The 25994-nt window shown below is 39.3% G+C and overlaps 1 protein-coding gene across 1 annotated transcript in view; it reads right to left on the bottom strand.

Annotated features, from left to right (window-relative positions):
* Window positions 1–25994, bottom strand: part of MYOM1 (myomesin 1) — a 123737-nt gene that overhangs the window by 29667 nt on the left and 68076 nt on the right. The window contains exons 17-23 of the mRNA XM_040970565.1: window positions 25769–25890; window positions 24341–24628; window positions 21765–21961; window positions 17444–17570; window positions 14521–14705; window positions 8665–8779; window positions 60–216 (exon numbers count right to left, since the gene is read on the bottom strand). Of these exons, the coding sequence (XP_040826499.1) occupies window positions 60–216; window positions 8665–8779; window positions 14521–14705; window positions 17444–17570; window positions 21765–21961; window positions 24341–24628; window positions 25769–25890 (1191 nt within the window). The remainder of the gene's footprint in view (window positions 1–59; window positions 217–8664; window positions 8780–14520; window positions 14706–17443; window positions 17571–21764; window positions 21962–24340; window positions 24629–25768; window positions 25891–25994) is intronic.

Raw genomic sequence — 25994 nt, 5'->3', positions numbered from 1 at the left:
TCCTGTCATGTTTTTATAGTGGAAAGGAAATCCATCATTACAACGAACACAGTCCTTACTTGTTGCCTTTGCTTTCAGCTTCCAGCCGTGGCGAGTCCTCGGTGGGTACGTAATCTTTGGACCAGACAAACTTCGAGTTTGGAGTCATCTGATCACATTCAAAGTTCAGTGAAATGACTCCATCATCATCCACATTTACAACAACCTCTTTGGTTCCTAGGGCATCAAAGAGAAGACACTGAAGCTCGTGGTGGATATCAAGCAATAAGACTTCATGTCATTCTGAGACCCTTTAGCATGACATAAAAGGGCTTTGAAAGGGGCAAGATAAGAGTTACAACCGCTCAAGGTGTGTGTGAAGTATCCGCAGTCAACCTTTATATTGTTAAATGGACTTACACGTGCCACATTTTTTAAGGAAACGCCATAGACAACACTGTTTAATGGCTGAAGAAAAATCGGCTGATCTGACAGCTTGCTGAAGAAATCAAGGCAGTCTTGGGAAAAAGAAAGCTGGGTGGTCCTCATCAGGACCTAATTCTTGTCTTCTGCTTCAGTAACGCTCACATCCGAGAGACAATGACTGAGTTCCCAGCTCCTGGCTCTAGGTCTAACCCCAGCTGCTGTGGGTGTTTGGGGACTGAACCAGTAGATGGGTGACCTCTATTTCTCCCTTTCTCTGTCACGCTACCTTTCCAATAAATAAATAAAATTTTAAAGGCTAAATTTACTCCATGGGAAGTTGAAGATCACGTTTCATTTCTATTCCTGATGACACATGACCAATTCCTACAGAACACTGTTGTAAAATAAACATTGAACAGTATTCTTATTGAAACTTGAGACTAACCCTTAAAACTGTTGAGGTTTAGACAGTGCTACAACACAGTTTGCAAGGCTGTTACCAGGAGAATAAAAATGGAAAATTTCTGTATGTCTGTTTTGTTAAGAAGAAAGGAGAAGTGATAATGCTCATTAAACATTTCTTGCTTATTGTATTAATCTATTCTGTAAACAGGACTGATTATTCATATTAACTATTCATTGTTCAATATATAATCATTTTGATTTTTTAAAGATTTATTTATTTTTATTGGAAAGGCATATTTACAGAGAAGGAAGAGATAGAGAGGAAGATCTTCCATCCACTGTTTCACTCCCCAAACATCTGCAACAGCCATAGCTGAGCCCATCTGAAGCCAGGATCCAGGAGTTTCTTTTGGTTCTCCCACATAGGTGCAAGGTCCCAAGGTTCTTGGCCATCCTCAACAGCTTTCCCAGGCCACAAGCACAGTGTTGGATAGGAATTGGAGCTGGAGGGATATGAACTGGCACCCTGATGGGATCCCGGTGTGCAAGGAAAGGACTTAGCTACTAGGCTACTGCACCAGTGGCCTGTAATCATTTTCTAAAAGGAAATGAATTATCCACCCCTTTGCTGTTTATTATATTGGACTTATGACTTAAGTTTACAGCCAGAAACCCATTGCATAGGCTATGGATATTGATTTTACTATAACATAATATATTTGACTTTTTTTCAAAGGAGTTACAAAATGAAACCCCATGGACAATTACATTAGCTTTGCTTTTCTTTTACTTTTGTAAATAACCTCTGTACTGTAACACCTCGCCCATTTGGAACTTTGCCCAGAAGCCAAAACTAAGAAAAACATGTCTCTAGGCGTCAGTGCTGATGTGACAAAGTCCACTCATGGGTGTCCTGAACATGCTCTGGAGATTTCCACTCGGAGTCTATTTATACTTCCCTGCAGACAGTTCCAAAAAGCCTACAGGCTGGTTTACCTCCGTAAGTCAGACTAACAAAGACAGGGAGGTTAGAAGTTCCTACCAGAGGGCCCACTGAGAATCAGGAAAATAACAGCAGGAGGAGAAGCAGTAAAACAAAAATGCAGGCACACAGACATTATTTAGTAAAGAGCTCTTCACTCCATAATGACATCACCGTGTCGCAGCAACCTATAGTCAGAGAAAGGCAAATAAGACAGGATACTGCACTCAGGCCTGCTGACAATCTATTTACTGAAAGGTGTAATCTATTTTAAAGGAATTTTATCAGGCAGCCTAAAAATCAAATTTGAAAGTGTAGCAGTAAATGTACATGTAAGTAGGGCAAATAATCAAATAACAGTTTGTTCAGGTTTCTGAATGTCCAAATTTGGTCCCAAGTCGGTGTAACTAAAGGATAGGAAGGCGCTGGGACTGGCATTATGCAGGCATCCCATATGGGTGCTAACTGGAGTCCTGGTTGCTTCACTGCCAATCTAGCTTGTGCTCCTGGGAAGACAGGGGAAGGTGGCCGAGCTGCCTGGGCCCCTGCCATCCACATGGGAGATCCAGAGGGAGTTTAGTTTCCTGGCTTTGGTCTGACCCAGCCCTGGCTGTTGGGGAGCTGGAAGCCAGGAGCTTCTTCCAGGTTTTGCACACAGGTCCAGGGTCCCAAGGACTTGACAATCCTCCACTGTTTTCCCAGGCCACAGCAGGAAGCTGGACTGGAAGTGGAGCAGCCAGGATACAAACCGGTGCCCATATGGGATACTGGTGCTTGAGGGTAGAAGATTAGCCTCCTAATCCATTGCACTGACCTATGAAGGTTCATTTTAATAAAGCACTTGAAGATTTTGTTTTGAAAATATGAATTGGAACAGAAGATGTTGCTTTGCCTTTTAAAAGAAAACATGTTAGCTTTAAGCTCCAAGAGCGGCATGTGTCTTTATTTCAACCCATCAGTCTTATTTCGTTATCTTATAGCTGAGTTCTAGGCTAAGAAATGTGATAATCTCTACTTTCAGAAAAAAAAAATGTAACTTTTTAAGGTCATATTAAAATTTCGAATTTAGGGCCCAGAGCTGTAATTTGTGGAATAGCAGATAAAGTGTCACCTGTAACACCTGCATTTCATATGGGTGCCAGTTCAATTCATGACTACTCTAGTTTTGACCCAGTTTCCTGCTAATGTGCCTGGAAAATCAGTGAAAGACGACCCAAATGCTTGGCTGCTTGCATCCACTTGGGAGACTTGGAAGAAACTCCCGGCTCTGGCTTTAGCCTTGTCCAGATCTGGCTGCTGTGGCCATTTGGGGAGTGAACCAGTGGATAGAAGATCTTTCTTCTCTGTCTTTAGTATCCCTTCCAAATAAATAAATAAATCTTGAAATGAAATAAAAATTTTAACTTAAAATTAAGAAATTGCTAGGAGAAAGATCAAGTAAGATCGGGATAAAAGCTGTGAAATCAACTAGGATTTCAGAGAGCTGTGCCTATTTGTGAAGCTTGTTGCTTGATGAGTCCCATCAAGTCAAAACAGCATTAACAATATCTACAAGGGTAGAAAGAGAGGCTTTTCTTCAACTCATACATAATTTGAGCTATGATGGGTGCTACTGGCTGATTTGTAGGCAGAAAAAAAAAAAAGAACAGCATAAAAACAATTAGATTCATGTTGGCCTTTGGTTTTAGAAAACATTCATTAAACAAGCATTTGATACTGGTTAGTTAGGTTGCTGAGTATAGGAATGGATTCTACAAAGGTAGGAATTGTGTCTCTAGTATTTTCTATATATAATTACATGTAACAGTGGTTGAAAACAGCTTTGAAAGAAAAATGCAAATTTAAAATTTGGTAGGGTTTATATTATTGAAAGTTGTCTAACTGAACAGCAAGAACAGATCAATATTTTGTTAAGTAGGCAAGATGAGATAAAAGTATCAACAAAAGGAAGCAGTGGGCTTCCTATTCATTTACATCAGAATTTGGAACTGAGCTTTCCCGAAAAATCAAGAATGTCATTTTTTAGAAAACATCCATTTATTTACTTATTTATCTGAAAGACAGGCACAGAGAGATAGACAGCGAGAGGCAGAGATCGTCCATTAGCGAGTTCAGCCCTCTAATGGCTGAAACAGCTGGAGCCAGGAGCCTAGGATGGCCTATGGGTCTCCCACATGGGGAGACCAAGCACTTAGGGCGCTTCCTTCTGCTTCTCTATGCAGCTGGGCCTCGAAGTGGCACTCATATAGGATGCCGGCACTGAGGAGGCAGCATAATCCACTGCATTACCATGTAGGTTCCATTCAATGATGCTACCAACAGCCCAAAGAATCTCTCTAAATGCAATAATTGGAACTATAGTGATGCTATGGGAAGTTAAGACACATCCCTGGGATGTCTACATTGCGTCCAGGAGTGCTTGGCTTGAGTTCTAGCTACTCTACACTTCCAATCCAGCTTCAGATCCACCACCTGGAAGGCAAAAGATGATGATCCAAGTGCTGGGATTCCAGCCACTCCTGTAGGAAGACCCAGACTGAGCTCCTACTGTTAGTCAGGCCCACCCCTATCAATGCAGTGAACCAACAGATGGAAGATTCTCTCTCTCTCCTGTAACTCTGTCTTTAAAGCAAACAAATGAACAACCCAAGTAATTCTCTGGCTTTTTGAAAAATCAAATTATTTTAAATGCTAGTATTTGTGAATATTTGTTGAGTTCTATAACAATTCTCACTGGAAAATAATGCTTGTAAAAATAACTTACCATTGCAAAGAAATAATGCATTTTGAAACAAAATTATTATGTAAATATAAGACAAGTTTGATGCCATCACACATTCGATATCACTTTTCAAAATCCAACATTTGGTTTTAATTAGTAACATAATTCTTTGAATGAAATTTTAAAGAATGATTTTGTAGAATAACTGCTTTTTACAATAAAACCTACAATGGGAAATTAAATTGAAATTGGCCTACATTCTGGGCATATGAAAGGAGTAAAAATGTGTTGCTGAAAAATATTTCAAATAAATATTACTTAAATAATATTAAATTAAATAACTAAAATAAATTAAAATGATTTAAGTTAATTAAATGAAATAGTTTAAATAAATATACTTGCGAGAAAGCAGGAGCTTAAGATAAAAACCATCTTTTGGAAAATTTAAAAGCACTCAAAACAGTTAAAAATCAGCTTGATGTTTTCTTGTATCTGAAAAGCAAAAACATGCTGCAAAGTAGAATTCTATTCAGAATAAGAGGAAGTAGGTGTGTTTATCTGGCGAACCGATTTTTTCACATATTAAAATCTAGGAGCAATTAATGTAACTGTAAAACAAAGGAGCAGAGAAGATATTTGGCCTAGTGGTTCCAATACAGGCCCAAACCCTTGCATTTTGTGTTGGGATTCTCTAGGTTTGAGTCTGGCTCTGGTCCTGGTTGTAGCTTCCTCCTAATGTACATCCTGGACAGTAACCTTAGGGATGATTTAACTGGTCTAGAATAGAGTCCAGATATCAGGATTTCTAGACTTCCTAGTGTGATTCTCATGTACAGCCAAGGTTGAGAACTACTATCCCACTAGTTAAGAGAGCAGTTAGTAAGCTTTCTCAATCAATCCGTTGAGTTTATCTTTGAGAAGCAGCTTAGTTTCCTAACTTAGAATCCTCCAGACTTCACCATGCAATGAGAAAGTACATAGCTGTCCTCACAGTCTACCAGGTTCTGGGTCAACCAATTTTTACATACTGGCATTAGGAGCATTTGTATGCCAGATTGTCAACTCAACCCAAGCTTTATACTTTCAGTAGTGCATTCTCCTAACCTGCCTTAACCCTCCTGGCCACGCCTGGCTTCCTGCAACCCTGTCCTGCTTGGGCTGGAGTCTGTGTTCTCCTGCCTGCTGCTTCGTTCTCAGGGAGGGATATCTGCATCCTGGACCCCTAACACTGCTGCCTCCCACATCACCTCCCTGCCTTGGCAGTTCTCTGTCTTGTTTTCCATCTGATCTGGTTCATCTGGCCTCCACCTCTACCTCAGGCTTGATATAATCAACCACAAACACTGTTTGAAAACATTAAGTATCAAGAACACAATGTCATTTTATGTACCAAGAAAACTACACTAAATACTTTTCTTCTGTTAGCTTATCTAACTAACGGAGTTCTCAGTAAAGCATGGTACACTTAGTCCATTCCTCGCAGCCTTGTTGTTGGCACAGTTGCCCTTGGCAGTTGTGGTGGGCCCTATATACTTGAATATATGTAATTTTTAACTTTAAAGGGAGACTAGTGATTCTACTAACCATGACAGATATGGTTATCTTTTAACTACAGTTCAAATTACACCTGAGGTATCCTGTTAGTTTTTAATTTGTGCTTTGCTATTACATGATAGACTTTATTTTTAACTGAAATTTTAACAATGCATCCCCCAAACGTTCTTTTGAAACATTATCCAAGTTTCACAACCAAAATTTTGAAATTGATATACCCTACCCCATTCCAAAATAAAATAAATTGGTGAGTAAATGAGTATATTTATACTTAATGGAATTAATAACTACAGCTACTTTTAGGCTATATGAAGTTTTTTTCACAGGGGTTTACCTTTGACAACTGTTTTACAAATGTTTTAGGACTATATATCCAAGCTCTGATCATATCAGGTCATAAGCTTTGGATTCTCCACTAACTACTAAGCTTAGTATGCAGTGATGGCATCATGACTGTGCTCTTAGGGTCTGCACAGCACCTGCTATGCATTAGGAATTCAAGAAACATGTGTTGAAAGAACGGATGTGCCTGTTGTGTATTAAACAGGCCAGAAGTCATCGGAGTTCTATGAGGGGCAACATCTGACTATGTGTGTCCCCAGATTCTTTCCTGGGCCGTGAGCCAGTGGTTCCTGAATGGGTTCATAGGACACTGCTTCGTGTGTCAATGTCTGCAGCTATTATTTGCAGTTACACAATGGACATGGAATAGCCACAAAAGTGATTTTTAATGGTTTATTCCAAATCACTGAAACAAACTCTCACCGAAGAGGTCACCAGTGCATCCTTTTCTCTTAGCGTTGAGTCTGTTAATGTCATGCATTTGCCATCTGCCACTCTGATGCTAGGCCTGAGTAATTGATTTAAACTTTTCCAGTCCATCAGATGTGGAATCTATGTCTTTAAGGGTGCTTTTGGTTTATTCATAATTAGAGTAAGAATTTACTTATAAGGCAATCTAAATGTTGAGACTAGACACTGCACCTGGGGCTTGCGCATGTCCATCAGTTTCTGCAATGTTGTCAACTGAAGGATCTGGAACCTACAGGAATATGTAGATATGCGCTAGCTTCTTTGTCACTTTTCCTGGGTATATATGTCTCTAGAACTTTTCTGCTTTCTCATGGAATTTTCATAAAGATAATTTATATGAAGAAAAGCTCTCCCTTGGACACCTATCACTCTTTTGTATAAGAAGGTCATGTTTATTAGGCCCACATCTACAGAGTAGCTGAAAATAGGTTATGAAGAACTAGGACAAAAGGTAGAGACATTTCCTCAAAGGGCACATCATATACACTTTGCGATAACTGGGCCTAGCAGCTGAGATGGCTGTGTCTCCCAGGTGGGGCAGGTACCTGGGCTTGATATACAGCTCTGTCTTTGATTCCAGCTTCCTGCTGATGTACATTTGAGAGGCAATAGCAATGACTTTGGTAACTGGGCTCCTGTTGCCCATGTGGGAGACCTGGGATGGGTTCCCAGCTCCTGGTTTTGGCCTGGGCCTAGTCCTGCCTACTATGGTTATCTGTAAGTAAACAAATAGTTAAGACTTCTCTATTAAATACAGTTAAAAAAAAACCTAGTTAATATTTTTATCCTTTTTTGCTTTTGGTGCTTTCTTTAACTTAAATAAGATTAAATACATGCTAACTTTAAAAATGATATAATTTGAACGATAAAATAAGTAAGTATAATCACGTAATGCTCTGGAACTCTGTGGCCCAGGAACACTGTAAACTTTGTTCTCATACTAAAAGGGAAGACTGTCCTCTCCAACCCAACCATGGAAAGTGGGTGGTGCCTGAGCTCCACAGAGCATTCAGTTGGAACGGCTGTTAGTTTAACCCACAGGTCAGCAAGCCACGAGTTGTGGGCTAAATCTGGACTGTTGCCTCTGCTTGCATGGGTCACAAGCTAAGAGAGGCTTTTATATTTTCAAACAATTGAGGAAAATCAGAGTTTATTAATATTTCAGGACATGAGAAATTATAATTCAAATGTTATAATGTATATAGTACATATTACATGCATAACTGCTTATGGGAGCACAGCTGTGTGTCTTAATTTTGTATTATCTTTGGCTACTTTGTACCATGGCAGAGTTGAGTAGCTGTGACAAGGATCATGGGGCTGTAGAGTCAAAAATATTTGCTATTTTGTCCAATATGGAAAAGGCTTGCTGAGTCCTGATTTAATTGAAGAGCCACAATTACATAGATCCTACATTTCTTTGAGGATTGTGCCTGCTACCTGGGCTGTTCCAGCCATCCAGATGATTGGAAATTGTGTGAGAATTATGACAAGGTTATAATATCAAATGTCATAGGAGTGTTTGCTTAGAACAGTTGGTCTAGGAAGAACAACTTGATTAAGAACTTCACTTTTTTAACACGTGAACAAGAAAAACCTCAGGATCACCACAAACTTGACTCACTTCTGTCCTGAGGAGCCTGTGAGGGAATAAATAATGGTCAATGCTAACGTCCTGCTTGCCAATTAGTCAGACAGCACATGTTCATGATTTTGAACATTAGCAAGTAATTTGGTATTTTGCATGGATAAGATTAATCTTGATGCGAAGGTGAAGGCTCACCTGGACGGGTTTCTGCCACAACAGGGCCAGCAAGGTCAGATGGCTTCCCAACTCCAGCCTGGTTGATGGCTCGGACACGGAACACGTAGCTCACACCCTCCTTGAGGCCTTGAACCTGCAGGCAGCAGTCATGGGAGCAATGGACATTTTAGAAAGCAATGTTATCTAAATGACTGAAAAGTGTGTGCCCTCCCTCTGTAGTAATGTTTGAACCCTACGGCACCAACAGCACAGGACTTGTGGTAACGGCCTGATTCTAGGTGAGTGCCTTGGTCCTGGACCACCACCTTTACCTCTGGACCAGAATCTGTAAGTAGATAGGATGGACTTTTTCTAAGATCTCTTCCAACTCTGAGGTACTCCTTTGTTAAGGTGGTTTAATGGACACCCACATCAGAAACAGAGAAATACACATGTGCCTTCCTTAGACGAGTTAGCTACCTTTTTCTTTGCTCAAAAAATGAAATATTCTTACAATAGCATATGTTATAACTTATCCCCTGATATTTTTGAGAAAATCCATGAATAATTTCAAATGCCATTTTTGTCATTAGAGAAAGTACTAGAACAAAAACAGAAATTGTACCTATAAATTTAATATAACTACTTTTACTAAACAGATAAGAAATGAACATGATTGTAAATTGAACTTGTTAATCATCAAAATGCATTAAAATTTTAAATCTTCAAATTTTTAGTAGTCAAACAGATGCCTGTTGAAAATATATCACATGTGTGCCATGCTTCAGAGTTACAGAGTTGTAAAAAAAAAAGTATAATCCATTTTCATGACAGTCTCACTTTATAAGTTTTCTGTGACTTTCTTTGGGTTCTGCATGGTCCTATCATTATTATATATACTGTTAACATTTGATAAAATTATCTTTCTACTTTAAAACACGTTAATTTAAAATTTTATTTTATAGGAAAAGAGTTATAGAGATAAAGCAGGAAAGACACAAAGAGAAAGAAATCTTCTATCTACTGTTTTGTTCCTTAAATGACCACAACAGCCGGGGCTGAGCCAGGCTGAAGGCAGGAGTCAGGAATTCCATCTGGGTCTCCCCACATGAATGGCAGGGACCCAAGTACTTGGGCTACTTTGCACTGTTCCCCCTGGTGTCTAAGCAGGGAGCTGCATTGGAAATGCAGCAGCCAACACTCCGTCTGGTGCTCACGTGAGAAGCCAGTGTTACAGGAGGTGACTTGCCTCACCTGCTGCACCGCAATGCCAGCCCCCAGGGCATGATACACTCAAAGAGAGAATTTATTACACCCAGAGGTGATGGTTTTTCCACATAGTTTTTTTGTGTTGAAGATCAATGCACAAAATGTGATTTAAACCAAACAATGGGGGAATACATTTGTTCAGTCAAGTGAAGTGCGTGTAACCATGTATTCAAATAAATTACATATTAAATTAAGATTTTAATGTTTTATTGTGTTTGTTAAACAGAACAACACCATTTATATAGCAATAGCTTTCGCTGTAGCTAATGGATTTTTAAAATGAATTTTAATCTAGAAATAATTTTGAACTTAGACTGAGCTTAAATGCATAGATTTTGACATAGTTAAGTTCTAAAATGACACAAAATGATCCCAACTTCAGACCATAAGTTCAGTGAAATAAGCCAATACCAAAAGGACAAATATCACTTGTTCTCTCTGCTGTAAGGCAACCTTTATGCAAGATACAAGATCAACAGATAATATTGGTAAACATAAATAGATATATAATCATCTAGGGGAACTGTATAATAGATTATCATATTGAGATGTGAAGATACAATGCAGTATGCATCTCTACTTCCAAATCAAAGATGGACTCCCAATGAAACTGTTAAATATATATATAAATATTTGTTTATATATATATATTTAAATATATATTATATATTTAAAGATTTAGTTTATTTGTATTGGAAAGTTAGATATACAGAGAGGAGGAGAGACAGAGAGCAACATTTTCTGTCTCTGTCCAATGATTCACTCCCCAAGCTGCTGCAATGGCTGGAGCTGAGCCAATCCGAAGCCAGGAGCCTGGAGCGTCTTCTGAGTCTCCCATGTGAGTGCCAAGGCTGTGGGCCATCCTCGACTGCTTTCCCAGGCCACAAGCAGGTAGCTGAGTGGGAAGTGGGCTGCCAGGATTAGAACCAGTGCCCATATGGGATCCTGGTGCTAGGCTATTGCGCCGGGCCCTAAATATACCTTGATAATAGGATGTTGGACTCTGTCATTGTCCATTCCTTCAATGTCAGGATACCCTTAAATAACAGAATGTTGAACTTCTGACTGTTTTTGTAGGACTGTACTATTGTAATACAGGGGAAATCAGTGAGAGGGAGGAGATTTGGAGAGTAGGAAGGGAAAAATCCCAGAACCTATAGAAATGTATCATAAATAAATAAATAAAAAATCTGTATGGAAATAAATTCTATGATTACAAATAATGCCAAGAAACTCTGGTTCCTAGAAGTGAACACAAAAATGTTTTTGTTACGACAAAACTAGGCCAATTGTCGGATGCCTGACTCTGAAGCTGCCACCTAAGTAGTGTGTGCTTGTGAGTCACTGCTGTAACAGGTGTTCAGTCACGGGGCTGACAGGATCACACTTCCACTGTTCTGTCACCTCAGGGGTGTGGACCAACAGCTCCAAAGCACCCTAATTATGTAATTCATATTATTTAGACACATGTATTTCCTTTTCTTGAGTTTTTCCTCCTCTCCATAATTTCTTTGCTTTCTACATCCTTGTCCCTTATCACTCCAAATATTCTTATCTCACGAGATTGTAATTATCAACAAAGAAATCAAGTGAGGAATTCTGAATTTAGCCTGAGCTTAAATTCAAATTCATTTCAGAAATCCATTTGCTCCAATGAAGACGACCAATACATAAATAGTAGTGTTCTGTTGTCATAAGCACAATATAAATCAGTCCCTTTGACTGATTAGTGAAAGTGATGCATCCTTAACTCTTTCTAGGAACCCCTGACATCAGAAGTTGGAATGGGGCCCAGCACGAGAGCTAGTGGTTAAAGTCCTTGCCTTGAATGCACCGGGATCCCATATGGGTACAGATTCTAATTCCAGCAGCCCTGCTTCCCATCCAGCTACCTGCTGGTGGCCTGAGAAAGCAGTCAGAGGCAGCCCAAGGCTTTGGGACCTTGCACCCACGTGGAAACCCAAAAGAAGTTCTTAGCTCCTGGCTTCAGATTGGCTCAGCTCCAGCCGTTGCGGCAGCCATTTGGGGAGTGAACCATCAGATGGAAGATCTTCCTCTCTGTTTGTCCTCTTCTCTGTATATCTACCTTTCCAATGAAAATAAATAAATCTTAAAAAAGAAAAAGATGCCCGAGTATTATCATCTGCACAAAAAAAAAAAAAGTTGGAATGAGTGTTGGGGCTTCCACAGAAACTGTCCCACTATGTTGCATTTGCAAAAAAGTTAAATTATCCTATTCTTGGAGCTCTCTCTCATGTTTTCACTGGGTTTATTAGACTGCACTTTTTAATTCATAAATTTCTGGCCTATAATAGGATTGACTTCTTTTTAAACAGAAAACACCTAAAAGAATGAATATGTGTCAAACTGCCTATGGAAACTAGCAGGCATTTTACTTTATGCCTTGTTTGAATTTTTCATCAAGAGTAGGTGTTAATTTTACATTCAGAAAAGCAAAAATTCTATTTTTACTTTAAAAACTGCTCGTAAACAGGGGCCAGCATGGTTGTGTAGCATGTTAAGCTTCTGCCTGTAGTGCTAGCATCCCATATGGGCACCAATTCCAGTCCCAACTGCTCCATATCCTATCCAGCTCCCTGCGATTGCCTGGGAAAGCAGCAGAGGATGGTCCAAGGGCTCCGGTCCCTGAATCCTCCTGAGAAACCTGGACGAAACTCTTGGCTTCAGACTGGCCTAGTTCCGGCTGTCTCAGGCATCTGGGAATTGAGTGAACTAGTGAATGAAAAACCCCTCTATCTCTCCCTCTCTCTCTGTAACTCTGCCTTTCAAATAAAAATATATGAAAACTGTTCATAAACCATAAGGTCATTTCCTTGTAGAAGTTCACCTCCAGGTTTATGACACACACACTCAACCTCAGTCTCTTCAAAATCTGCCTTTATTAGTTTTCTTTCACAGGTACTATATGACACGCAGATGAATGAAATAACATTCGCCATTCTTCAATAGGTTAAACTCTGTTTTTGTTTGTTTGTTTGTTTTTCTTACTGTTCATTTTTTTTCTGGACTGTCGTTGCTTTTGCATGGCTTCTTATCTTTGTCTTGCTTCACCTGAGTTAGGTCCAAGTTCAGGCGCTTGGTATCCTGTGCTGGGCAGGTTGAGGATCTAGAAATGTTTGGCCATGAGAGTTTCTGACCTTTATGTTACACCATCCTAAGGCAGGGTTTTTTTTTTTGTTTTTGTTTGTTTTAGTCTAGAGGCTTCCTGACTCATCTGAACACCCAGATGGTATCCTGGGCTCCAGTTCTTCCCTGACCTTTTACCTTCCACACAAAGAGTTCCTTTCTTATTTCCTCAGAGCTTTGTAAGGTAGGTGGAGGGGAGACTGGCACATACTAGACTGAGTTCATCTCCTAGAGGAGATACTTACATTGCAGGAACTATAAAGCCTTAACCCCACAGAATGGCTGACAAACAGTAGGTATTTCAATTAGGATAGCAGACCAGTGGGAAAGATCTGATAGGCGGGGTATAATCTGAATATCCTCTAAGACCTGCCCTATAGGAATAGCCTTTTCTGCTGAAAGAAAGGGTTGTGTGAATGCAGTGTGCAGCTTTCTGAACTAGTGAGGTCATACTTTGTTCAAGGTACTAACCAACAGAACCATGTTCCCCACAGTCTCTGAGGCCCTACTGAGGCTTCAGGTTCTCCAGGTGCTACTGTTAACAAAAAATGTTAAAAAATTTTATTTTTTCTGATGCTTCTGTTTAATACAAATAAGATTCAGTGGCCATAGCCCAGCAGGGTTTGGAAAATAGAGTTAGTAACTGGCTCTGTTAGCACATTCTAGAGGCTTCTGGAAGGCAATACCATGGATAAAGGTGAGGAGAAGGTCAAGCATTGAGAACAAGCGCTTATGTGAGCACAAACAGGAAGGAACAGCTCAAGAGAGGCAGGGCCTGACTCAAAGCCCAGCAATCGGATACAGGTTTCCTGGTGTCAACTCTGTACAACCAGCACCTTCAATGCAAGCCACCTTCCAACAGAGCCAGAGGCAGGCATAATAAACAGCATTAAAAAAAAAAAAAAGATTTATTTATTTATTTGAAAGGCAGAGCTACAGTGTGGAAGAGACAGTGAGACAGAGAGATCTTCTGTCCACTAGCTCACCTTCCAAATGGTTGCAACAGCCAGGGCTGGGCCAGGCTGACATAAGCGGCCAGGAGTCTCATCCAATTGTCCTACGTGACTGCAGGGCCCAAGCACTTGAGCCATTCTTTGCTGCTTTCCCAGGTGCATTAGCAGGCTGCTGGATCAGAAGTGAAGCAGCCAGGATGTGAACTAGCACCCAAATGGGATGTGGGTATTATAGTGCCACATGGTACAAAGGTGCTGGCCCAAGCATTATTGTTTTAAGACTTCAAGTAATAGAACTGTGAGGTGGCTAAGCTAAGATCATGAGAAAGCTGGTGAATGCTTCTTAAAACTCAGCAGGGGAATTCCGGCACAATGTAAGCAAATGTTCCAAGCATCAGAAGCTTTCCCCCACGCTACAGGAGCGTGTTACATACAAGCCAGATGAGGATCAGAGGTCTCGGTCTCCGGTTTTATCCTGCTAACTCTGACATTCTGATCATGAGCACAGCCTCTGGAAACACCTTACCTTGAGGTATGTGTTCGTAATCGCTGCCTTATTGAGTCCTCGCCACTGGTCTTCCTTGGCATTGGTTTCCTTCAGGTCCACAAAGTAGCCAGTGACTGGAGTCCGCCCCGAGTAGACTGGAGGCTTCCACTGTAGAACCAGGGAGGTTTTCCTCACTTCGCTGTACTTGAGGCTATGTGGTGGTCCTGACAGAAACCGTGATGCAGAAAAAGAGTCAATGTACAATCATACTTAAAGTCTTTAATTGGAACTGATGCTGGATATATACATGAAAATAGGAATTTTGTGATTCCTTTTGTGATCTTTCCCTAACCGCTCTACCTACCTCAGCCCCTAAACTTAGGGTTGCCCTCAAGCCACAAAGTTTTAGTAGCAAATTATTTCAGATTATTTTTCAGTGATAAACTAAACATTTCCTTTAATCTCAAATAGCCTGAAGAAAGCAGTTCCCTGTGATGGCATATGAAGATAGGTAAGCTCCTTGCATTCTTGGGAGGATGCAATGATAGTCTGTATCTTCACTTAATCTCCAACTGCTCTGCAGATGATACAGCCATGGTTTTATCTCCCCCCCCCCCCGCCCCACTTTTTTTTTGCCTTGTTATTTTTGAAATAACAATTGATTTCTGGCTAACCAATCAAAATTGCTCCACATGACTCTCAGTGGCCTGAGAGCCAATTACAAACACAGATGATAGGATGCCATGCTCTGGCATTTTGCAATTTGTACTTCAATATTTGTCTGGCTCTTTACCTGGGTTTAACAGTTACAAATACCTGTGCCATCCTAGTTTTCTAACAGGATGTTTTTCACTGACATGAGATACCTCATTGCAAAGAGCTTTTATGACCATGACCTTGCAGAATCTTTCAAACCCTGACCCTACTTCACAGAGGAGGGATTCGTTTCTGTTGTTTTCTAGCACCTTCAGTCTGGAACAGGAAGACTTGATTTCCAGACAGATTCTGCCACTTGTTATCTTGTGACCTTCCTTGAACTTGGTCTCCGTTTCCTTAACTATGAAATGAATGGATGACAAGCTATCCTCACTGCTCTCTCCCACAGGAACTTCCTTGGGTTATGTCTTGTGCAACACTGCTCACTAAGTCGAAGAGGAGACAGAGGAGACAGATGGTAGGGTGGGTGGAGGTCTGTCCCTTGGGTTCTCTCACCCTCCCTGTAACCTTCTTCATCTACAACATCATTTTTTATTGAAATATTTTATTCAGGCCAGTTCAGAATGTCTTAGTCTATGGCCATTTGCATTTAACTTGCTTCAGGAATTCCAAGAATTTGTAAACAGATCTACTTTTACGTGGGTGGCAGAACTTAAGAAATACTAACTGGCTTCAGGAAGGTACAAAAGAAGACTGTGTTTGCCTCTGTCCTGAAATGAGCACTTGAACTTCTTTTAAATTTCTTTTATAACTTTTCTAGTCATACTTTGGAGAAAAGTGATGCAAATGGTCACTCACTAGATGATGATGACATGAAGGTTGTTCAAAGGTTTCAGGTACAGGAAGGGGGTGGCACTGGGCTCTAAAATGGCCAATGATGGTGCTATGCCGCTTGTTACAAATGTTGGTAGGGGGATGGCGTTGTGCAGTATCAGATAAAGTTGCTGCCTGCAAGGCCAGCATCCCATATTAATGCTGGTTCAAGTCCCAGCTGATCCACTTGTGATCCAGCTCACTGCTCATGTGCCTAGGAAAGCAGTGAAAGATCCAAATGCTTGGATACTTGCTACGCTGTGGGAGACCTGAATAAACTTCCTGGTTCCATCTGGCTCAGCCCTGGCTGCTTGCAATCATCTGGGGGAGTGATCCAATGGATGGAAAATATTCAATCTGTTTCTCTCTCTCTGATTTTCAAATAAATAATTAAAGATATATATTTTAAAAGTTTAGGAGTTTTGTGCTATAGTGAGTTAAGCCTCTGCCTACAGTGCCAGCATCCCATACTGGTGCTGGTTTTAGTCCTGGCTGCTCTACTTCTGATCCAGTATCCTGCTAATGGCCTGGGAAATCAGCAGAGGTTGACCCAAGCACTTGGACCTCTACACTCACAAGAGAGACCTGGAAGATGCTCTGGACTATCAGCTCTGTCCCAGCTCAGCCCATCATGGCCATTGTAGCCATCTGGGGAATGAACCAGCAGATCAAAGATCTTTCTGTCTCTTCCTCTGTGTTTTTCAAAACAAATAAAATAAATCATAAATTCAAAAGTTTGATAATAAACCCAAGTAGAAGAATTTACTCATCCTGTGACACTTAAATTGTTTCAGTCTCTGAAGTCAGTACCACAGATTAACGTTGCTAGCTTGAATCCTAGTAGCTTGGTAAATTTGTTTGAATCCCATTTAAAAAATCGGTTTCATACCTCTATAAGAGTAATTAATATGACAACCTCTGAAGGAGATTATTTGCCATCCAGGTTCCAGAATCTTTTTGAGATGTGGAATTTGGGGAATACGGGAAGAGAGACAGAAAAGAATGGACAGTTAGTAGAGAGAGGCAAGAGCAGAGAAGCTGGACTCAGGTCTAGAGAGAGAATGCATGAGAATGAAGGGATACAGAAAACAGTTTTGGATGCGCTTTATTGGCCTTGAAAAAGTTAAGGCAAAGACCAGTGTGGTCTCCTGGCACTCAAATTGTGTGTTTCTCTCAATCTCACTTCAACCAGAGGGTGAACGATGGAGGCTGTAAGATTTAGTTGGAATACAAGCATCAGGGACTTATACTATTTTAAGCTGTTATTATTATTGTCTAATATTATCGTTAAAGTATTTCAGGTGAACACAAGGGGCCAAGAGGATTCAAATCCTTAAAGAGTGTCTGTGTAGCACTGCAGTGCAGTTCCGAGTTGTGAGTGCTTTGTGACTAACTCTAGGGTTTCAAGGTTGGAAGGGCTTTCATGGCTTACCTGGAACGGCAATGGTCCACTCTTCACATTTGAAGCATTCGCTCACTGCGGAGGGTGCTCCCAAGCCAGCAATGTTCATGGCTGCCACTTGGAATTGGTACACCATGTTTTCCTTCAAGTCACTGATCTACAACATTGACAACATCACAGATTGTGAATGTTTCAGCTTTGTTTTTCCTGGTTGTTCAATATTCTTTCTACATCCCCTGTTGCACACACCTAGGGTGACCTTGTTTTATTCTAGTTGTTTAAACATTTTACTTGCTGACCTCCTATGTTGGCTATTCCCTGAGGGGAACTTCAATGAATCATTTTATAGTCTCTTTTATAATCATTTATAAAATTTATAATATCTTCCTTGAGTGTAAGTGAAACTAAACTGCTTACAGTGTAATATGGTAAATGTATTGGAAAATCAGTCTTGTAATTGTGCTACATGATATGCCAAAGTGAAATGGTATTATAATTAAGGTCACTAGTCAGTTAATTTCAGTTCATCAAAAATGAAATTATTCTAGCTAATTAGTAACATTCCTGGTAAGAACTGTCAAAATGGAGCTGGGCCTTTTCTGAAAAGAAACATTATTTTGATGATGTGGAAGAAGTAGATGCCATGTTGTGAACTTCCCAGCAAAATTCACATTTGGAGAAGGGCAGCAGCCCCTGAGCTGCAGGGAACTGAATTCTGCCACAACCTGAGTGAGTCCAGGCAGAGGAACTCAAACTCAGATGAGAATTATAGCCCAGCTGCCACCCAGTCCACAGCCCGTGTAATCCTGAGATAAACTGATATAAATGGATATGTGATAGAACAAATGTTTCTTTAAGTCAAAATATTTGTAGTAATTCATTGTATAGCAGTGGAAATTAATTAGTGTACAACTTGGAATTAAATGAACTCTAACATGGGAATTAAAATTTCTATATTCTTACAATGTTTCTTCTGTTTTCTGAGTGAGCTAGTATTTCCCGTATCCCTCAAAAAGATTTAAGTTGTGGTTAAATATACGTAATGAAATAATACATGCAAAGTATTTGCAAAATAAAAATGGTACAATATATTATTAGTGCGCTAAGTTTTCAAGAGATAGCAAACTATAAAATGTATAAAATGTGACCTACAAGAAATGAAAACTACAGCAAGGAAAAAGTATTGGATGTGTTCAACAGCAAGAAAAGAAGAAAGAAAAGAAAAGAAGACCTTACAAATGATAGAAAGTCAGACATTATACAGCTCACAATGCAAAACAACACAATGATGGGAAACAGAGATCAACAGACATGAAATAGACACTGAGTACATCAAATAAACATTTAATTAGAGTTTCCAGAGAAGAGAAGACAGAGAATGGGATAGTAATATTTTAGTTGACAAAGAATTTTCTGGAAAGATCTTCCTGAAAAGTCCAACCATAGATGGAAAAATCTTTCCCCTAAGTCTGAGGCATAAACACAGAAAAATGTACACAATAGTACATATGATATTACTTCAAAACACACTGTTAGCATTTAAGAGACACTTTATATGCACATAAAACATTAATTCAAAATTAATAACACAAGATTTTAAATGTAAATTTTGTGGTGGGTAAATTAGATCTCATAAAGTGAGGCTATCCCATAGTTTTTTCCACCTGTACTCTCCTTGTCAGAAATCTGTACAAATTAATTCTAGACTCATTATAATCTCATTCATAAACATAAAAGCCAAAATTCTAAATGATAATTGGCAACAAATTTAACAAATGTATAGCAAGGTATGAATTTCTCCTGGGAACGTAATCTGTTTTGACATTTAATAGTTACTAGAATATACCACATTAAATTCCAAAGGAAAATCATGTGATCATTTCAAAACTCAGGGGAAAAAAAACTGATAATTTTAATTAACTCTAGACAACCTGGAAGTAGAAGGAAACTTTTCTTAACTGATGATAAGTTTCTACAAAACACCTGTCACACTTAATGGTTCATGATGAAATGATGAAAGCTAGAATGAACAATATCATCACTTCTATTGACTATGTGTAACAAAAAGATTCTAGGCACAAAGAAAGGTAAGGAAATAAAGTAAAAGATATAGAAGCTAGAAATGGAGAAGTAAACTATCATGATTTACATAATGACTATAGATGTGACCAAGGGAATCTAAAAAAACTTACAGATAACTTATTAAAGCTGTTAAGAAAACTTAGCAAAAAAACTACATATAACAACAGTATTTAAAATTGGTATATAAAAATGTAGTAATATTTCTCTATACCAGCAATAAAACCCATATAAAACATACTATTGATAACATTGAAAATATATAGTGCCTATAAATAGACAAATGATAGATCTCTGCATTGAGTCAGGAAACTTGAAAGAAAAATTTTAATTAAGAAAAATAACATTAATTGATTAAAAGATTCAGGTTTTTAAAAAACATCAATTATTCCTCACTCAATATTTTTTTTTAATAGCAACCATTCTTTATTCCTAGACTCAATGTAACTCCAATGAGAATTCCAATGGACATTAGTTTCTTTCCTTTTTTTTTTGGTCTATGCTTTTTTTTTTCCTTGTGTGTTTTTATTCTTGATAAAACTTGGCAGTGCAATTCTACAATTTTTATCAGAGTGCAAACAGCCAGTGGCATCTCTGGAAGACGCAGCAGCTGGGAGAACTTTGTTTATTACACTTACTGTAAAGCCATCATAACGGAATCACAGTGGTTTGCAGCCAGAGTAGACAGACCAGCGGAACAGAAGAGAGAGGCATCGTCCAGTGCATATAAGGAAATTGGTTTATTATACAGATGGCCTAGCAGGACAGCAGGGAAAGGACCAACAGGCGATGCTGGGAAAACTACATCTCCACTGGATGTGGGATAGGACTTGCTTCACAGCATTACACAAAAATCTAAAGATAAATTAATGACTGAAATCTAAGTGAGCAAGCTATAAAGCTGGTTTGAACATAATCTAGAATAGTTTCTCCATGACCTGGAATGAAGAAAGCATTTCTTCAAAAAAGCACAAAATTATCAATGATAAAGGAAATGCTAGTACACATGACTATTACTAATTGGACACTAAAATTAATGTGATCTCAATAAAGAGGAAAAACATGCCACCAAGTGGTAGAAGATAAACACAATTTACAGTCATACAGTATTCATATTAATAATATATAAATAAGAAGGCCTTTAGAAAAAATGGGTAAAAATCTTAGAAGGCATGTCATGAAAAATACCAAAATGAATCATTTACAAAGGAAAAAATATTTAAAATCATTTGATACTGAGATCGCCAAAACTGAAGATGTGTGAATATCCCAAATGTTGACAAGAATGTGAAGCAATAGTTATTTTCACACTCCCCAGGAAATGACATGGAATTATCTACTAAAATGGAAGGTAAACTCTTATTCACAGAATTATACTCTGCGAATAATCTACAGAAATGAAATTCATATATGAACAAGCACATGGGTATAAAAATATTCCTAGCTAACCTATGTGAAAATATCCAAATAGCACTCAATAATGGATGGAAGAGTATACGGGGATACAGTTAGATGATGAAATACCATCCAGAAATAAAAATGAATTATTGAATTATTGTTACATACATAGATGTGAAAATGTACAATCACTATGCTTATGATATTCCATAATTTATAAATATTAAGTCAAAAACATGTGGCATTGAGCTGGGAAAGCTGGACTCCCCTGGCCCCACCCCGTGCTGAACCCTCCACGCGAGAGGGTCTTTGAGTGCGGGGAGATGGTCACTCGGGCTTAGTTAATGACAGCAAGGGGCAGGACCATGAGTGAAGGCAACAGTGTCAGGTGCCTGAGGCAGGCCATCCTACAGAGGATCACAGATGTGAAGCACCTCTCCCTTGCCAACAGCACCTCCTCCCTAAAAGGGGCACTTGTTAGAAAACAGTATAGTTATCAAGCCCTTATCCCTTTGTCCTCTGCGATTTAGATACTGAGAGTTAAATAACCCAAATTCTTTGGATGCCAGAACTCTTGAAACTAGCAGCATTCTGGATATACATGTTTCATAGATTTTGAAAGAGACATTCATTTTCATAATAACGATACACTTTATGGTATATATTTTAAGAAATTTCTATATGTATGAATCAGAATATATAAATGCTACCTGGTTGATTAAACTACTGCATTTACCTAGGTTTGTTTTGTACAAACTCATGATACAGCAGACAAAGGGCACTGGAGAAATGGCAGGAATCCTTGTAGCAGGTGCTGGGTGTGTGTGTGTGTGAGATCACAGTTTCAGACGGAGGACAGAAGCCACAGGCTTACCTTGTATGCCTCATCGCTGACAGCCTTGATGTTGGCTTCTCTCCATTTTCCGGGTACCCCACCAATTACCTCACGATAATTCACATAATAGCCAGTAATTTCTGTTCCTCCAGCCTTATCTGGTGGCTTCCATCCAAGAACCATTGAATCACGAAAACTCTCAAGACATGTGATGTCATGGGGCGGAGAGGGTGCCGCTGTTGCAACAAGAATGGCTTATGAGTAACACAGAAATATATTTATGACTCCATATGTATCAAATTTACTTAACTGGTACCATGTATGAGAGCGCTAAATCCTGAGGTATGAAACTACAACTTGAGCCTGCTGAGTTACTTAGCCTCTGACTTGGTGTATGAGAGGAAAAAACGGACATGAGGTAAAAATAGCACAGTAATTATGCCAAAAATAAAAAGAATCAGCCCAGCCAGATGGTATGATATGCTGTAAAGAATGACTTTTTTCTCCACAATAGGAAATATTTTTCCAAGGGACATGTTTCTGTTTCCTGCGTGGTTTTGTTTTTATTTGCTCCCTGAGGAGAGTGGACTGTGTACATCAGCTTCTGCTTGAATTCATTTACTTAGAATCTCCATACATTTCAAATGGTTGGCATTTTACTTTTCAGGCTCACTCATCCTTGGGGAGACTTTACTGCTCCGAGGCTCTACCTTTAGCAGGAGACAGCTTATGCTGGATCTGAACTTAATAACAACTTCCAAAAACACTTGTAAAAAGCAGGTGCACTAGCCTTGTGGCTTTCTCTTAGTATATGATACTTTTGCTGCATTATTTTTAACCTGACATTGGAATACTATTTTTGCAGGGCAGAATACTATATGATTGACACTGGCTGTTACTACCTAGTTAGAAAAAAAATATCTGAAGACTCTTCAAAAATCTTCCTTCATTTTGTGGATTTGCTGATCAACTTTTCAATGAAAAACGGACATAGTTTTCAATGAAGAGGAGAATGAGGTGATGAAAAGAAATCCACCTAAACATGCAATAACATTAAAAGTAATTTTATGAGTTTTTATTTGGATTATAGGAGATAATCTACCTTATTTTTTCAATTTTCACTCATCAACCTCCCTTATTCCTTACAAACAAAAAGAGCGCAATTTCAGAATACTGTTTGAACATGAACACTTAAATGACCATCTAATATTCTGAGATGAAGGGGTGATTAAAACAGCAAAAATTAGAAGTGGTTTCAGAGTTGAGGTCAGGTAGAGATAGGGCATGAAACAAAGGCAATTAGAAATTTATCACTATGGGTTGGTGCTGTGGCACAGCAAATTAAACTACAATCTACACTTGGGGTCTTGCCACCCAGGTAGGAGACCTGGAGGAAGCTCCTGGCTCCTTGCTTCATTGTGGCATTTGGGGAGAGATTCAGTGGATGAAAGATCTCTTTTTTTTTTCTGTCTCTAACTCTCTGCCTTTAAAAAATACAAATAAAAAAAGCTTTTTAGAAAATTTATTTTTATCGGAAAGGCAGATTTATAGAGCGAAGGAGAGACAGAGAGGAAGATCTTTGATCTGTTCTTTCACTCTCCAAATGGACGCAACGGCCAGAGCTGAGCCAATCCGAAGCCAGGAGCTTGGAGCCACTTCCTGGTCTCCCACGCGGGTGCCGGGTCCCAAGGCTTTGGGCCGTCCTCGACTGCTTTTCCAAGCCACAAGCAGAGAGCTAGATGGAAAGTGGATCAGCCGGGGCATAAACTGGTGGTACCCATATAGAATCCCGGTGCCTGCAAGGTCAGGATTTAACCATTGGGCCCACAAATAAAAATGTTTTAAGGGAATTTATTACCATGCATTTGTCATTTCATTTTTTTATTTGATAAGAAAAACATCTTATGCCAGATAAATATATATGATGCATGATATAAATGGCTAATAGCTCATTTCTTTCTAGCAATGAATAATATTCCATTTTCTGAATGTACCAATTTATCCAGTTACCTATTGAAAATTTATGTGTATATATATGTGTGTATATACATATACTACAGAGATCTGGTATCCTAATTGAATCATTCTCAGCTTAAAAGAAATGTCTCTGGGATTGTGGATTTTATATCAGAACAGACAGGGATTTTTCAGTTATTTGAATTAAATGTAGCTCATCATCTGAAAACCTGAGGAAGAACAACAGAAGTTAACGACTATGACCCTGCCTCAATGTTACCTGTTTTTGAAATACCTCTCTGCAACATGTACTGAAACATGAATGTCTCAAAGGATTACATGCTGGCTTCAACTTTTAGGTCCTTCCTACTAATTCTGTTGGTAATATGAGCCTAGAGGTGTCTCTTGCTGACAAACAGCATCCAAAAAGCTCTATGACCAAATTACTGTAAGCATTGTCCTGTTACTAAGCCCCAAAGCCATGCCCAATTCCTTTCCCAAGTCATTACGCTAAAGTATTTCACATGGTGAGCTGAGAACACATAAGATCAAGAATCAACATTGATGAGAGCAAACACAGATGAAAGATGGCATCTGGACAACGAGAGATGAGGACAGGATGGAGACAGATGTGATGGTTTGACTTGGTCGACTCTCACCTAGGTCCTTCTTCTTTTTCAGGGGCTCAGACTTACTTTTCCCCTTAGGAGCTGCCTTCTCTGGTGATGGGGTCAGCTCTTCCTGAACTGTTTCACTTACTTTACTCACTTCTGTTTGGCCCGTGTTGTGGGAGCTACTGGGTGGTGAAGGTTTGTTAAGTTTGCTAGAGAGTAAAGCATCTTTCTGAAAGGCTGGTGAGGAGGCCTCATGCACAAGCCCCCTGGAGTCTGTTAGTCCACCGGGCGCATCACTCAGCTCAGGCCACACATCTGGAGACACTCCTCCCCCTACAATTTTCAAATAACAACAGAAATGCGGTAAGCCTGGACACAAGCGCACAATGCTTTTAAGTAAGAGAATAAGTAGAAAACACATCAAGACCACAAACAGAACAAAACAATCTTGGCTTTACAGAAGTCACTTGAATTTGCATGAAATAAAAAAAGCATACGATTCACATAATTTACACCAGAGGACATTTTGATGTCTCCATATTCTGGAAAAAGAAGAAACGAGAGCAACAACAATAGCAAAAAAACCACAGACGGAACAGGAACCATTTCTATTTGCAGAACCCAAATAGGTCTTTAGTTTACACAAGAAAAACAAATCTTAAGACATTTCTTGACAGATATAAGCACTATTATTCAACAAAATTTTCTTTAAAAGATTATAAACTGAGATACAATATTAAAAATTCTGAGTTTACAACAGAAATAGGTCTAGTACTACAACAGTAAAGATCTGCACCTCCCAGTTTCAAGGAAACACGTCTACTCTTGTCCATATTACAAGCAATGTTAAAAGGTAATATGGAATGCTAAGTGAATGCAAGTAATATTAAGTAATGTTATTTTAATATGTTGTCATTTCACATATTTAATTTTTGTCACTCTGAACCAACTGAATTCTTTCTTACTTTTCTAAGCTTGGTAGGTACAACTGACACACATATGTAAACCTGTGATTAAGCCATGGAATGTGCTTTGCAATGAATTTCACAGGCATTTACAAGAAGCGGGTTAATATGCTGTTAGTGAAAACAAGCCAGGCTGGTCACAGATGGAATGGCTGTTAGTACAAGATGATCTGTGTTATGAGTGCTGTCCCACTTCGTGGAATCAGGATGGCCCTTCCCGGTCCTGTGATGAAGTTAGAACCGAGTTTCACACAATGTGAAGTATCTGAGGAAACGTGGATGTGTGAAGATGAAAAGGTTCCAGGTGCCCAGAATCTGGATGAGTGATGAAGATCTGTAAAGTGACAGCTATAGAATGTTAGATATCACCTAGTCAAAGAAAATGACCCACTCAGGGGTAGCCATGCAGCAGTATTATGACCTTAAATGATTTCTGGAGGGAAAGATATCTTCCTTTAAAACTCAGGAAACTGTTTTCCCTCAACCAAGTCATGCATAAGGAACTCACCGATGGCGGCTTTGACCTCAATAGCTTCTGAATCCTGGGAATAGCCACTAAGTCCAGCAGCATTAACAGCTCTGACGCGGAAAATATAACTCTGACCAGTCACCAATCCATGGCAAGTAAATCTAAAGGGAAAGAAGGTTTTAAACTTTTTTTCCCTAGGAAGGTTAAATCAGGGAAGATGACTGTTAGCTCAACTAAATGATCTGGTATTGTGAAAATGATCTGG

The sequence above is a fragment of the Ochotona curzoniae genome, unplaced genomic scaffold (assembly GCF_017591425.1).
Source record: "Ochotona curzoniae isolate NIBS_2020 unplaced genomic scaffold, NIBS_Ocur_1.0 scaffold_4812, whole genome shotgun sequence".
In the NCBI taxonomy this organism is placed as follows: domain Eukaryota; kingdom Metazoa; phylum Chordata; class Mammalia; order Lagomorpha; family Ochotonidae; genus Ochotona; species Ochotona curzoniae.
The sequence above is the reverse complement of the archived record's forward strand: the minus strand, read 5'-3'. Positions and strand labels throughout refer to the sequence as shown.